The sequence below is a fragment of the Rhineura floridana genome, chromosome 15, assembly GCF_030035675.1.
Source record: "Rhineura floridana isolate rRhiFlo1 chromosome 15, rRhiFlo1.hap2, whole genome shotgun sequence".
Classification (NCBI taxonomy): domain Eukaryota; kingdom Metazoa; phylum Chordata; class Lepidosauria; order Squamata; family Rhineuridae; genus Rhineura; species Rhineura floridana.
Genome location: NC_084494.1, coordinates 26605872 through 26620021, shown reverse-complemented (window position 1 = coordinate 26620021; position 14150 = coordinate 26605872). Strand labels below are relative to the sequence as shown.

At 48.6% G+C, this 14150-nt stretch overlaps 1 protein-coding gene across 2 annotated transcripts; it reads left to right on the top strand.

Moving 5' to 3' along the window:
• Positions 1–147: 147 nt before the first annotated feature.
• PSMC4 (proteasome 26S subunit, ATPase 4) lies at positions 148–13949 on the top strand. Of its 2 annotated transcripts, none has more exons than XM_061596409.1 (11): positions 148–280; positions 1906–2004; positions 3216–3402; positions 3849–3995; positions 4719–4828; positions 7041–7134; positions 7302–7469; positions 9124–9200; positions 9670–9838; positions 12367–12422; positions 13708–13946. In XM_061596409.1, exons 1-11 carry the CDS (start codon positions 245–247, stop codon positions 13819–13821), a joined length of 1257 nt encoding a protein of 418 aa, XP_061452393.1. In that variant the 5' UTR covers positions 148–244; the 3' UTR covers positions 13822–13946. The 2 variants fall into 2 exon arrangements, with proteins under 2 accessions (XP_061452393.1, XP_061452392.1); XM_061596408.1 differs by lacking the exon at positions 148–280 and adding an exon at positions 294–575 and having other exon boundaries at positions 13708–13949.
• The last annotated feature ends 201 nt before the right edge of the window (positions 13950–14150 follow it).

Below are 14150 nucleotides of genomic sequence, written 5' to 3'. Positions count from 1 at the left end.
CGGCCAGCACAGCTAGTACTCAGGGATGACGGGAGTTGTAGTCCTGCAGCATCATGGACCGCTACAAACTACTGTATCCCCTTTCCTAGGCTCTCAACGCAAAGGGCTGCCTGGAGTATGACTCCCACAATCCCTCTCTTAGTCTTGCGAAAGGACTACACTTCCCATCATCCTCTTTGCCAGTTTCCGGGAGTTTTTCCCGGAAGCGGCAAAGAGGAGCCTGGCCTTGGGTTGAGCGGTAAAAATGGAGGAAATCGGGATCCTAGTAGAGAAAACACAGGTACGGGCGGCGGAGGAAAAATGGCTCGCGGGGAAGGATGTGTTGCGCCGGGACGTGCCACGGACTGACAGAAAGCAAATCCTTTTCTTTCTTTCTGTTTCTGGTGCTTGGGATCGGCGGTGGTGCCGCTGAAGGGCTGGCTGGAGACAGGAGAGATGCCGAGTCACTGTGTGCTGTTCCGGCCCTGGTGGAGGTTGTGCTGGAGAAACGGAACGTGACTTTTACTTTCCCTCCACTTCTTTTCCCACCGGATCCCATCTCCAGCGGCCCCGCAGAAAGGCCCTCAGCCTTGGGAGTAAGCCCCATTGAACTCAGTGGGACTTGCTTCTCAGTGGGCACGTATACCATTGCTCTGTCAGGGTCCCGCTATATCTCGTGGCAGGTTAATTCTGAACTCGTTTACAGTATTGCCAACTCTCGCCTGAGTTTTTAAAACAATATTCTTGTGATGCTACAGATAGTGACATCTCGGTTTTAGACGTTGTCTTAAACATATGGGCTAGAAACTTTCGTTTTCTCCTGCCTTCCCTTAACAAAATTAATAAAATAAAATAAAAAGTAGAGCTTTTTAGCAGGCCAGATTCTGTGTCAGATTCCATGGTGGCAATGGCTCTGTATACACTTGTGAACAGTGAAACTCTCTGGATGTCCAAGAGAGGTGATTTTGCCCTCTCTTCTGCTGGGGTGCAAAGGTGTCACATTACTTACTGGGCGTGTGGAGAAAGAGAGAGACAGGTCTCTAACAACTTATCATAAACATCCTGGAGAAGGGGATTTGGGTGGGTGGGACCTGAGTACCCTATAGCACAACAAGCAAAAGCCTCAGGACATGGGGGAACACACAGTCCTCTCCCCCCACCCCTTGGAAACTTTTTGCCAGACCTGGATAGGGCTGTTAAGCTTCTGTTTCAGGTTGGCTGAAGTTCTGAACAAGAGAGTCTCTGCTAGGGGTGCGATGCAAAACAACATTTTGCTGTAGTCTCACTTGGGTAGTAATAATAATACTTAGCAGGTGCATGCGGTGTTTGACTGCGCAAAGTGCAAACTGTTGTTACTTCCAAACATGGCAAGTGTTGTTAGCACATCTATGCCTCTGGAATTTGCCCTTGTGCTTTAAGTTTGAGGGTCTCTGTCCATTGAGTCACAGTTTAAGAATGAAAATCCTATGCACACAGAACTTAGAGGTGTAAGTACCATTAAATTTAGTGGAACTTAACTTCGGAGGAAACCTGTGCAGGGTGAGGCTAAAATGAGACTTCATCTCTTGTCTGGACTGTGGCTTTAACCTGTTCCCCTATTACCCAGTCTGCTCAGTGTTCTGCTGCTTTAACTGATGTTTTGAAGGAGTTCCTACTTCATAACATCACCTTCAGCATATTTTTTTTTGGGGGGGGGAGTTTGGATGTCAGTATGCTAAGTCTGGCTGCCTGTGGCCCTTCTGATGTTGTTGGATTCCCAACTCTCCTCAGGCCTAGCCTGCATGGCCAGTTAGCGATGATGGTAGTCCGACAGAACCTGGAGAGCTGCAAATTTCCCATCCTAGTCAAATACTTGACACATGAAGTGCTGTAGATGAAAGTCTACCAATAACTCTGTTCTCACATCTTCATGTCCCTTGATTCTAGGATGAGCTTCCTGCCCTCTCCATCTCCAGGCCTCAGACTGGCCTCTCCTTCCTAGTTCCTGAGGCTGAGGATGTGGAGGATCTGTACAGTCGTTACAAGGTGAGCTACCTGGTTATCTTGTTCAGCATTGGAGTTGCAGCACTGTGTTGTGGTGCTGGAGGGAGCTATTGTGCTGGACCTTCACTATAGGACAGGGGTAGGAAACAGGAACTGGTTGGTGGGTTGGATCCTGACCTCCTGCCCCAGGGGAACGGAGCACTTTGGTAGGTAGGTGGGGCCGCCCACCTGTCAATCACCTGATTTCAGCATGACAACTGGTGACCCAACTCTAAAGGAGAAAATTGGGAGTGTGGTCTGAGGGCCCTCCTGATCCTGTCCCTTCTTCCTTTGCAGCCTGGCTTGAAGTCACACTGGTCTGCAGAAGAAGATCCCTGAAAGCAGGGTTTGCAGGCATACCCTTTCCAAATGCATCTCAAGATGCAACCTCAACAAAATGTAGGACTTGCAGTACACTTGTGTGCTGCAGTCATAGGTTGTAGCAACTGGGGATGGGAGAGCAGCACTCTACAGTAACTACATCCTTCAAATTCTGAAATGCTGTTTCTTGTGTTTTCAATGCATTCTGAACTAAGGAGAAATGCATTTAGAATCATAGACTAATAGATTAATAAATACAGTTTGTATTGTTGATCTTAGTTGGGTGTATGCTGTTGACTGGAGTGTGAATTAGTTGCATAAGTGATGTTTTTCTTGAGGACTGGAAAGTTGAACGGAAGGAGGTATTAAAGATGGCAGTAAGAACGTAGAGGCAGATGCACAGGTCTATGGGGAAGGATTGCAGAGATGTGAAGTCCTCCCACTCCACTGTGCTAATACTCCTTTTCATCTTCTGAAAGTTTTCTTTATGACTTCTTTTTTAAAAAATAAATAAAACGGATGTGATTTGGATGCTGTGGTATGTAGAAAATCCCACACACTTATGATCAGAAATTCCCAGCCTCCCTGGCTACAAAGTATGTCTGCTATTGTAGTGTGGAGGGAACAGTGCGTATGTCTATGCCTGCTGCATTTGGAGCAGGCTGTTACTCAGTGGTAGAGCATCTGATTGCACGCAGAAGGCCCTAGGTTCAGTCCCTGACATCTCCAGGCAGGGCTGGGAGGGACTCCTGCCTGAAATCCTGGAGAGCCACTGCCAGTCAGTGTTGACAGTAGTGAGCTAGATGGACCAATGGTCTGACTTGGTAGAAGGCAGCTTCTGATGATCTCATGAGCGGGAGGCTTAAGTAGGATTCTCACGTGCCTGTCTGTAGAAATTGCAGCAAGAGCTGGAGTTCCTGGAAGTTCAAGAGGAGTACATCAAAGATGAGCAGAAGAACCTAAAGAAGGAGTTTCTGCATGCCCAAGAGGAGGTGAAACGCATCCAGAGCATCCCGCTTGTCATTGGCCAGTTTCTGGAGGCGGTGGATCAGAACACAGCCATTGTTGGTTCCACTACAGGTACAGCCCCCTCCTCCCACCCACGTACCCCCACTGAGCTGGCTCCAGGTTGAGGCAGCATTGGGCAAAGTGCACTCTGATAGGCCCCCTTTTCTGTTTGCATGTCCCGGATGGCTTAACGTTAATGGTGGCTGATAGCAAGCAGCATTACTCTGAGCAGTATTAGCTGAGGGCTACCATTTCAATACTCCAGAGTGTCCTAAGTCAGGGGCATTGTGGGAAATTAAAATGGCAGTTAGCTGTCTGGGGCTGCTTAGACAGTCTGTTTCAGGCATCAGTGCTGGTTCCTGCTGGGGAACTGGGGCCCTGGCACCTGCCCAAGGATGCCAAGCATTAATGTGAGCCCTCCCCTGCCTTTATATTACAGCATGGGAAAATGAACCGGCTTCTCTCCCTGAAGGTCTCTGACTCTAGTCTTACCTCATATGTGTGCGTCTCCATTGCAGGCTCCAACTATTATGTCCGGATCTTGAGCACCATTGATCGGGAGCTGCTGAAGCCCAATGCATCTGTGGCCCTGCACAAACACAGCAATGCCTTAGTGGATGTATTGCCCCCCGAGGCCGACAGCAGCATTATGATGCTCACGTCAGGTAAGGCCTTTGACCAGAGAGCTAAGCCCTGCTAAAGGACTGCCTACGGGCAGATGTTCCGGGCTGCCTTTAGTAAGAAGAGGGCAGTTCCTTGGTAGGGATGAGCCTAGATGGTTCAAGCTCTTTGTAGAGCAGGAGTGGGGAACCTTTGGCCTGGCAGAAGTCCCAGTTTGACCCGTGAGGCCATTCCTTCCAAATCACGTGCACCTGCCCCACACCTGTTGTCGAGTGTGTTGTCAGATGTGAGCAGGTACCCACGTGGCTACAAAGGAACAATTGGCAGCTGAAAGTGAGCTCCCAATTGCTCCTTTCTTTAATTTAATATTATATTATATTTATTATATTATATTAAATATTTTCCAACGAGCTCAAAGCGGCGTGCAAACATGGTTCTCCCCCTCCCCATTTTATCCTCACAACAACCCTGTGGGGTAGGTTAGGCTACAAAGCAGTGACTGGCCCAAGGTCACCTTTTGCTGCAGCAAGATGTGCTCCCACTGCCCAGCAGCTTTGCATTGCATTGAAACAGCAGCTAAAATGGAGGGGGAAAGCTGCCTGGGGCTGATGGGAGTTGTAGTCCAAAACAGCTGCAGGAGGGGCAGGGAAGCAGGTTGGGTAAGGCTGCCCTAGGTGGCTGGGTATGAAGAAAAAGTCCCAGTGGACTGATGGTCGCACTTGAATGACGGCCCAGAGCACATGGGTTCCTCTCCCTTCTCTAAACAGATCAGAAACCCGATGTGATGTATGCCGACATTGGTGGGATGGATATCCAGAAGCAGGAAGTGAGGGAGGCGGTGGAGCTGCCCCTCACCCACTTTGAGCTCTACAAACAGGTACGTGACCTAAGTTTCTATACCAAGAGGCAGTGGCAGCTCATGCAGTGGGTGCACAAAATGGACAGTCATTGATGTATTTATACTTACATCCCACTTAGAAAGCTCACTGTGGCTTAAATTGGGCTCCTACTTCATGCCTGCTTAGCTTCAATGAACATAGGGCGCTGCCTTATACTGAGACAATACAGCTAGCTCAGTATTGTCTACACGTGACTGGCAGTGACTCTCCAGGGTTTCAGACAGAGGACATTCCCAGTCTTACCTGGAGATGGTGAGGATTGAAGCCTTCTGCATGCAAAGCAGGTGCTGAGCCACTGAACTAAGGCTCTTCCCCCTAATGACTTCCATTAAGATTTGTTTGCTTGGGTCCAGAGGTGGGTGGGATGGCATCACAGAGAGGACTTGTGTCTGCCACACTGCATTGCCTCTGTTCATTTTACAAAGAAGCAGCTACGCCTTCTGCTTCCCAAAGGTGAGTCGATTATCATCTGCGTGACCAAAGAACACAGGAAAAGAAACCTCCAGTGTTGCACACATTGGTAGCTAACAGTTTTGTCCCCGCCTTCCACCTTTGGGCTGCTCTGTGTACATGGTTCCTGGTTCTCGAGTACAAAATATCTGCGCCATCTTGTCAATGGAGAGTGGAGCTGGGAAAATTTGCTCTGTGTCCTTTTAAAACACTCCCAACGTGGAGCTCGAATTGTTTCCTGGCCGCTGCTTTGGATATTTTAAATGGATTCATGCTAAGCTTTACTCGTGCATGCTCTTCAAAGTGCTTGAACTGGGCCCCGAACCCAGTCTGAAAGTGAACGATGCAGTGGCAATGTTAATGAAGCTGAGCAGATCTTTGTGTGGGTGGTACCTGAATGGGAGGCTGCCAGGGCGGCCTGTATACATGGAACAGGGGCAGGGCAGCACCAAATATGGTAGGGATGGAGTACAGTAGGGCCCCACTTACCGGCGCTTCGCTTACCGGTGTTCCGCTAATGTGGCGGCTTTCATTCCCCATTTTAAAGCCAATTTTGCCGCTTTTGCGGCATTTTGTGGCATTTTCGTGCGACACGCCCCATTATACTCAATGGGGTTCCGCTTTACGGCGATTTCCGCTTTATGGTGGGGGTCCGGAACAGAACCTGCCATATAAGCGGGGCCCGCCTGTACCTGTTCCCCTCCAGATGCTGTTGGACTCTGGATCCCATCAGCCGCAACCAGCATGCCCAGTAGTGAGGGATGATGGGAGTTGTAGTCTGAAACTTATCTCAAAAGCCTCAAGTTCCCCACCTCTGATCTGTATTGTCGGTACATGTTTGTTAGATGAAAAATTATAAATAAAACTTGCATGGTTTTTTAAAAAAATCCTCTGGTTTAAGGCCTGGGTAGGGGACATACTCTATCTCACCCCCAAGATGATGCTGTTTCCACCAGTTAATAAAGAAGCGTGCCTATAAACTTTCACTTATATAAACTTTCACTTATTGTCGGCTGCCTTGGAGACCTCCTTGTCAGGCAGAAAAGCATCATAGAAATGTTTTAAAGAATGTGTGCTTGAAACACCCCGCTGCTAACCTTCAGATGTTTCTTGAAGGCCCTTTTATGTCAACAGGCCTATTTGGTTGTTTAAACTCTTTTTTTTGAAGATGAGCCAGTGATTTTTATGATTCTGTATTGCTTTCATGGTGTATTACTCTTTTTGCACAGCTTGCAAGGTTTTGTAAATCTTTTTGTACACCGCCCTGATATTTTATATGAGGGGTGGTCTGTAATTTTTTTCATAAATTTTAAAGGCACACACACACATACTCATTTAATTTGTGTGCGTGTGTATGTTACGTGCCTTCGATTTTGACTTATGGCGACCCTATGAATCAGCGACCTCCAGTAGCATTTGTTATAAACCACACTGCTCAGATCTTGTACGTTCAGGTCTGTGGCTTCCTTTATGGAACCAATCCATCTCTTGTTTGGTCTTCCTCTTTTTCTACTTCCTTCTGTTTTCCCCAGCATTATTGACTTTCCTAAGATATAAATGAAAAAACAGATGTGTAAATTTTTGTATTAAAGTTGCCATGCATGGGCATTTTCCATTTGTCTTGCAAGGAAGGTGTGCCACTCCCTAGGAAGTGGGGGCTTTATCTGATGCAAAATGTGATTGTGGCCCTAAAAATTACCTCTTTTGTTGTTGTTCCCTCACCTTTTGGCTCTTTTTCAGATTGGCATTGACCCTCCACGGGGCGTGCTGATGTATGGCCCTCCTGGCTGCGGGAAGACCATGTTGGCCAAAGCAGTGGCCCATCACACCACAGGTGAACAGGGCATCAATTCTCTTAGCTTGGATATATCACTACCTGGTTGGGTTTAGGCATTCTGGCACCCTGGATCTTCCCAGGGTCAGTGGACTTGTTAATATGAGCCACCCCAGGAGACTGATGGATGCAAAAGCAGCTGGGTCTAACTCTGCCTTTCTGTCCAGCTGCCTTCATTCGGGTGGTAGGATCCGAGTTCGTGCAGAAGTACCTGGGCGAGGGGCCGCGCATGGTGCGGGACGTTTTCCGCCTTGCCAAAGAAAATGCCCCGGCCATCATCTTCATTGACGAGATTGACGCCATCGCCACCAAACGCTTTGATGCCCAGACTGGCGGTGAGTTGATGACTGAGGGAGCTGGGGTCTCCTGAGCAATTGTGGCAGTCTGAATAGAGGATGGAGGGAAGGTCTGGGTGAAGAGTGGGGACTGGTACTGGTCTTTCTCAAAGGCCAAAGCTAGATGTTGTATAGCAAATGGAAGATTCCAAATGCCATGTTTGTTGCCTCATTTAAAAAATATATATAGCATGTTTATCCCACTCTTTGTCCAAAACGTTTTCCAGAGCAGCTTACATATGATTAATAAAAACAAGACAGTCCCTGCCTGCACTGGATTACAGCCTAAAGGACACAACACAAAGGAAAAGACAATGGGGAGGGAAGAGGAAAAAAGCAAACTCAGTCACCAATTGTTAAAGTTACAGAATACTTCTTAAAGTGACCAGCAGGCATGGAAGCTGTTTAGAGACAGAAGGAGGCAAAAGGAACCAGGCTCTCAGCAGAGTTAGTGGAATGGCCCTGCTTCCCATCTTTTCCTCTGCTGGTAGCCTTGAATGTGGAAAATGCAACCCAGAAGAGGTTGCTTACCCCTTCCTTCCCCTGTCACTCTAACCCTTCTGGCTAGATTTTTCCCCATGGTGGATGGAGGGAGTGGGTAATTTTCAAAGAAAGCAACTGGGGAAACTGTGAAGCTTCCCTTCTGTAAACTCCCCCCTTCTATATTAGGAAGAAAAAATGAGTTTGGGAGTTCTGTGTTACCTGTGTAACCTCTAGTTTCTGCTACAGGCCTGGCAGCTGGGGAGGACTGCTGCAGTTCCTGCTGTCTCCTCTAGGTGTTGCTCCAACCCTGCATTGTCACAATGTGCATAGAACTCTGGATTTCCAGGGTTCTTTGTCCGTTGAACACGGTCACCTCTGCATATGGTTGGTTTGTGACAGCCAAAGGAGAAAGTTGCCCAGGGTGAGACTAGTGCATGTGCTTGGGGGACAGGTCCATGTTTTCTCCACATAGGGCATCTAAATTCTTCAACTTGTAATCCTCTAGGTGTTGTTGCCTCCAACTCCCATCAGGCCCAGCCAGCATGGCCAATGATAGTGGATGATGGGAGTTGTAGTTCAGCAACTTCTGGAGAGCCACAGGTTCCCCACCCCTCCTATATACTAAGAGCAAACTCATTCTCTGAGTCCTGATCCTTACGTGGCCAAAATAGCATCCGCCACACCGAAGAGGGAAGGAGGTATCAGAAGGCTGGGAAAAAACCCATGTTTTACAGAAATGGAGGGGAATCCGGGGGGTACCCTAAAACCAGCCACACTGAGTGTGCTTAGTGGCTGCAGAACCCTGTATGCCTGGAGGAGAAAACTGGAAATCACGGGAGTAGTATGGAATGGCACATCCTTGAAAAGGGTCTGGCTGGCTGGAACTCCCAGTGGGCGCACTCCATACCACAACATTTTGTTGTGGGCCTCACTTGTATCACTCTGATTTCCAAATCCTCGCTGGGCACTGCTAAGGCTCCTGCGGTCTTTCCTCTGTAATCCTGAGGATTTGAAGCTTGGGTGTCCGTATGAATGACATCTTGATGTTTTCGGGATTGCACGATATCCCTGAAGATGTGTTAACCGCACAGAAGCTTTGGCTATGGAGGAAAGCAAAGGCCAGCTGTCTCCTTCAGGATACCAACTGATGGTTTTGTTGGTCTTTTTACAGCGGACAGGGAAGTTCAACGTATCCTCCTGGAGCTCCTCAACCAGATGGATGGCTTTGACCAGAATGTCAACGTTAAGGTATGGTTTTTTTTGCGGGGGGGGGAAGAGTGAAGGGGACAGTGAAAGATTGAATAGCCTGGGAAGGCATCTTTTGTCTAGATTCTTGACTTTAAAGCAGGGATGGGGTACCTGTGGCCCTCCAAGTGTGTTTGGATTACAACTCCCGTTCATCCCTGACCATGTTAGCTGGGCTCCTGGGAGTTAAAGTTCAACAGCATCTTGAAGACCCCCAGTTTGCATCACTGCCTAAAGGGGTCCGGCAGGTGATGGCATTTCTCCACTTATTTATCACGCTTGAATTCGCAGGCTGCCAGAATCAACCATTAATTGAGTGGGTTTTCTTTTTCAATCAAGAGCCTAGGTTTACTGGAGGCAACCAAATGTGGTGGGTGGGGCAGAATATATTGGAGTCTGGAGTAAGCTGGCACTTAAGTGTTCAGGGTGATGTTATTATTTTCTCTCTTTTTGGCTCTCTTTCCCGTCCCAGGTGATCATGGCCACAAACCGGGCAGACACCCTGGACCCTGCTCTGCTCCGACCAGGACGTCTGGATCGTAAAATTGAGTTTCCTTTGCCAGACCGGCGCCAAAAACGGTTAATCTTCTCCACCATCACCAGCAAGATGAACTTGTCTGAGGAGGTGGATCTGGAGGACTGTATCCTTCTGGACAGAATGCTTGGGGGAAACTGATGGCACTGGCAGAGGCTAAATATTTCTTGGTGAAAAGGAGATCCCCCACCCTTCATGGCAGAAATTGGCAGTCTTTTTTTCCTGTTGGGGACCGCATTTCCTCGGGAGTGATCTGTCAGGGGCCACATGCTGGCAGTGAGCAAAGCTGAAGTCAGTGATGGGCAGGGCCAGATCCAAAAGTAGGCAGGGCCAGCCCCTCTCTTTCTCTTTATGAGCCCCCATCTCTCTCTCTCTCTCTCTCTCTCTCTCTCTCTCTGGCACCCCCTTCTCTCTCACACACACACCCCTCCCCTCCCCCGCAGCTTGCTAAGGGTTTTCCATTTTAGGCCAAGGTCTGCATGAAATTTTGACAGCTGCAGATTCCCCACCCCCGGGCTATGGCCAGTAATAGGCTAGGGTATTTTTATATATTTGGATATTTTATACCCCACCCTTCAACATATTATCAGGGCAGCTATGAAGAGTCTTTTGCTCTAGTGTAGAAAAAAAGTCGTCATTGTGACATGAGGAAGCTGGTGGGAAGCTGTCTCCAGCAGTTTGTTTTCAAACTTTCTGCTTCTGCACTTAGCAGAGCTGGTTTGGTTACACTTCTTACAGTTTTTAAAACTTTAAACAAACTCCCCCCCCCCCCCGGTTTTAATAGCTGCCTGTGTACTCCTTTGCTTGTATAGAATTTGATTCCTCCCTTGGCTTCCCTTTTCAGCCGTAAGAGGAATAATCTGCCTGGGGATGCGAGTGTCTGGAGATCCTCATGCATGGCAGTGTGCATTCCGCTGCCATGCGTGAGAAACTGGATAAGAAGAACTCGGGCCGGAGTGCTTCTACCTGCCCCTCGCCCCTTCTTCCTCCCTGTTGAGTTGCCTGGCTGCTCTTGGGGCTGCCTGAAGGACAAGAACTGAGCAGTTCCCTCTGGCCGCTCGCAGAGTTACTTCTCGGGAGGGGGTGGATTTTCCAGGGGTTTCTAACCCTTTCGCACCCCTTCTCCCACACCCCATGGGTTCAGACCTACACTTGGAGCGCTGAGGGTAGGCATGGGGAAGCTCAGGCCCGGGGGCCAAAAGCAGCCCTCCAGAGCTCTCCACTTGGCCCTCGGGACTCTCCCCAGTCGTACCCCCTCCCACAGGCGTCGCCCTCCTTGGCTGCTTTTGCATTCCTGGAGTTCGTAAACTGTAATAATGCCTCTCGCTTGCCTAGAAGCGGAATGGGGAGGTGTCTGATGTGTATGTAAATCTGTGATGTTTGCATGGCTGGAACAGAGATGTGAAGGCCTGGGAAAATTGTGGAGAAACACACCCTTTAAAAAAAAATTCCCTGAATTTTATCATATGCGCGTGCGCGCGCACACACACACACGAGAAAATGAAAAAAAAAAAATCCTGAATTTTATCATATGCGTGCGCGCGCGCACACACACACACACGAGAAAATGAAAAAAAAAAAATCCTGAATTTTTCTGTTTTATTCTGGGCCTTCACATCTCTAGGCTGGAATGTAATCGATTGTGCAAAGAGTCACATTCATGTGCTGTGCCTGCTTTTGCATCTGCCCCCCCCCCCCCAGTAGTATTTGGCCCCCAGAAGGTTACCCGTGAGGGAATGCAGCCCTCACGCTGAGAAAGGTTTCCATCCTTGGCTTAGAGCTAAGATGGAACAAAGGGCACACTGCTTTTCTGGATGGAGCAGTTGTCTTCTAGTTAATAGAGTAGTAACAAGGGCGCATGAGCTTCTCTTGAGTTTTGTGTCTCTGTTGTGTGTATATGCGCACATGCACATTCCTGCCTCTACCACCATTGACCTGCTTACAGAATGGAGTTCCCCAGCCTCTGATCACTACTTTGTTTTGCTCTCTTCCAGAAACTTTAAAGTTGGGTGGTAAGACCCCCCCCCCATGCCTCTGACAGGGAAAAGAGGGAGTAAAGCAATTGCTGTAAAGCAGGGATGAGGAATCTGTAACTTTCCAGAAGTTACTGGGCTACAATTCCCATCATCCCCAACCATCAGCCATCCTGCCTAGGGATGATGGGAAATGGAGTTCAACAACATCTGGAGAACCGCAGGTTCCCTACCCCTGCTGTAAAAAGGGGGGTAAGGAACTGGTGGCTGTTCAAATGTTGTTGAACTCCAACTCCCATCGTCCCCAGACAGAATGAAGGGAAGAGGCCAATTGGGCTGCTTCTGTATGCGGCTTCCTTGGGTACAGGGATTAGCAACTGGCAGTCCATGGGCTGCATCTGTCCTCCGGCTATTTTTCCGGCTCCTGCTGCCAGTCTCCTGCCATAGAAGTGCTTGTTTGTAACCCAGCAGGTGTCCATCCTAGCAACATACACAACGTTATTGGTTGTTGATCTTCTCTCTGGTGCTTTGCCAGTTTGAATGGAAAGGTGGCCGGTTCCCAAAGGGGTTTCCTGGTCACATAGGTCAGTCTTCTCCCCTTTTCTGGCATAGCCAAGCTGGGCCCTTTCATTCCAGCTCTTTCCTTCACTCCTCCTTCCAGACGTGGCCCGGCCAGATAAGATTTCAGGGGCCGACATCAACTCCATTTGCCAGGAGGTAAGTACCATGCCCCTTGGTAGCCTGATTGCAACTTCTAGGAAGCTGCTGCAGAAGAAAATGACATTCTTGGTCCCGCTGAGTAGACTCTCACTCCCCCTTTAGTTTGGTAGCCTTAACAATGGAAAGAGTTGAAGAAATCCTCAGTGATGGGAGAGAGGCATTAAGCTGTGAAGAACGTCCCTCCTCAAATCTTGGTTGTGAGTTGCTGATGGAGGGTAGTAGCTGTGAGTCCTCTCTGTAGCACAGGAGTGGGAAACCTCTTTGGCCTATTGGCCCAGATCCTTGTCACCCCACACGCTTGCAGGCCAGCTTTTGATGGGTGGGTGGGACAACACGTCTGTCAAATCACCTGATGTCATCATGACATCGGGTGATTGACACCTGTCAAAATCCCTTACACAGCGGGTTCCCCAATGCCCGACAACCAGCTGGTTGCTGGGAAACACTGTGCAAAGTGCTTTGCAAGCTGTGTGCTCAGTGCTTCCCAACCGCTGAACACAAGGCTGGCAGAACTGCAGCAGGAAGACTTAGGTTCAGATCTCGGTTCTACCATGAACTCTCTAGGCCACGGGTGCGGAATCTGTGACCCTCCAGATGTTGTTGGACTCCAGCTCCCATCAGCCCCAGCCTGCATGGCCAATGGTCAGGGATGATGGGAGCTGTAGACGAAGAATGTCTGGAGGATAAAAGAATACATGAAAACATCTGGATGGCCACATGTTCTCCAGCTTTGATGGATGTGAACCACTGGGAATGGGAGGGGCTATATTTTATTTTCTTGTATTTCATACCCACCCTTTATCTGGAGTTCCCACTGTACAGTTTTTGGCAAATGCTGAAGACATATATCTACCCTGGCTTTTGACACCTGAGATGTGTGTTTTCAGGACCCACACTATTCCTATGACTGAAATATCTTTGAACTGTTTTTAATACTGAATTGTATTGCCCTGGGACCTGCTAGGGAAGGGCGGGTAATAAATTTAGTCATAATAATCCAAACCTAGTCCTACCCAGAGTAGACTATTTGAAATGAGTTGATCTGACCAACTTTGGCCCATTAATTTTGATGGGTCTACTCTGAGTAGCACTTAGCAAGGTACAACCCTATGTATTGTTCAGTAGGGACTTCCATCTATATGTCCCTGTTCTGTCCACTTCGGAGGGGTGCCCAAAGTTTAGATTCCTCAGTCGATGCTCATTCCCTCTTTGTTTCTTCCCCGCTTTCTTTCTGCCAATCTGGTGAGCTCACCCTTTCACCCCTCCTTTCTGCTTCTTTCAGGCTGGGATGCTGGCTGTCCGGGAGAACCGCTACATTGTCCTGGCCAAGGACTTTGAGAAGGCTTACAAGACTGTCATCAAGAAAGACGAACAGGAACATGAGTTCTACAAATAAAGTTGGGGAAAGCAGGACAGAGGCGGAGGTGGTGGTCTCAGTCTTTGGGCGTGAGGGTGGGGTGGGTGTGTTTTCTGTACGTCCGATGGCCGTGAGTGAGATTTATCGTGTGAATAAATAATTACCCAGGATTTCAGATGCTCCCATCTTTGCTGAGGGTGGGAGATGGCCCTTTCCTTAACCCCACCCTGATTTATTCTTGGCTTACTCCTACGTAGTTTTTGTTCCTAAGCCTGATGGGGAATACATTTAGAAATAGTTTTCTACAGTACAGGCGGCTAACCTCCCCCCCCCCCCCAAGGGCCACGTTCATGTTTGGCCAACCCTCA

Coding starts and splice junctions, on each gene's coding strand:
- PSMC4 (XM_061596408.1), top strand. CDS start 318: ATGTGTTGCGCCGGGACGTGCCACGGACTGACAGAAAGCAAATCCTTT. Junction 4,829..7,040: donor ACTTTGAGCTCTACAAACAG/GTACGTGACCTA, acceptor GCTCTTTTTCAG/ATTGGCATTGACCCTCCACG. Junction 7,470..9,123: donor CTTTGATGCCCAGACTGGCG/GTGAGTTGATGA, acceptor GTCTTTTTACAG/CGGACAGGGAAGTTCAACGT.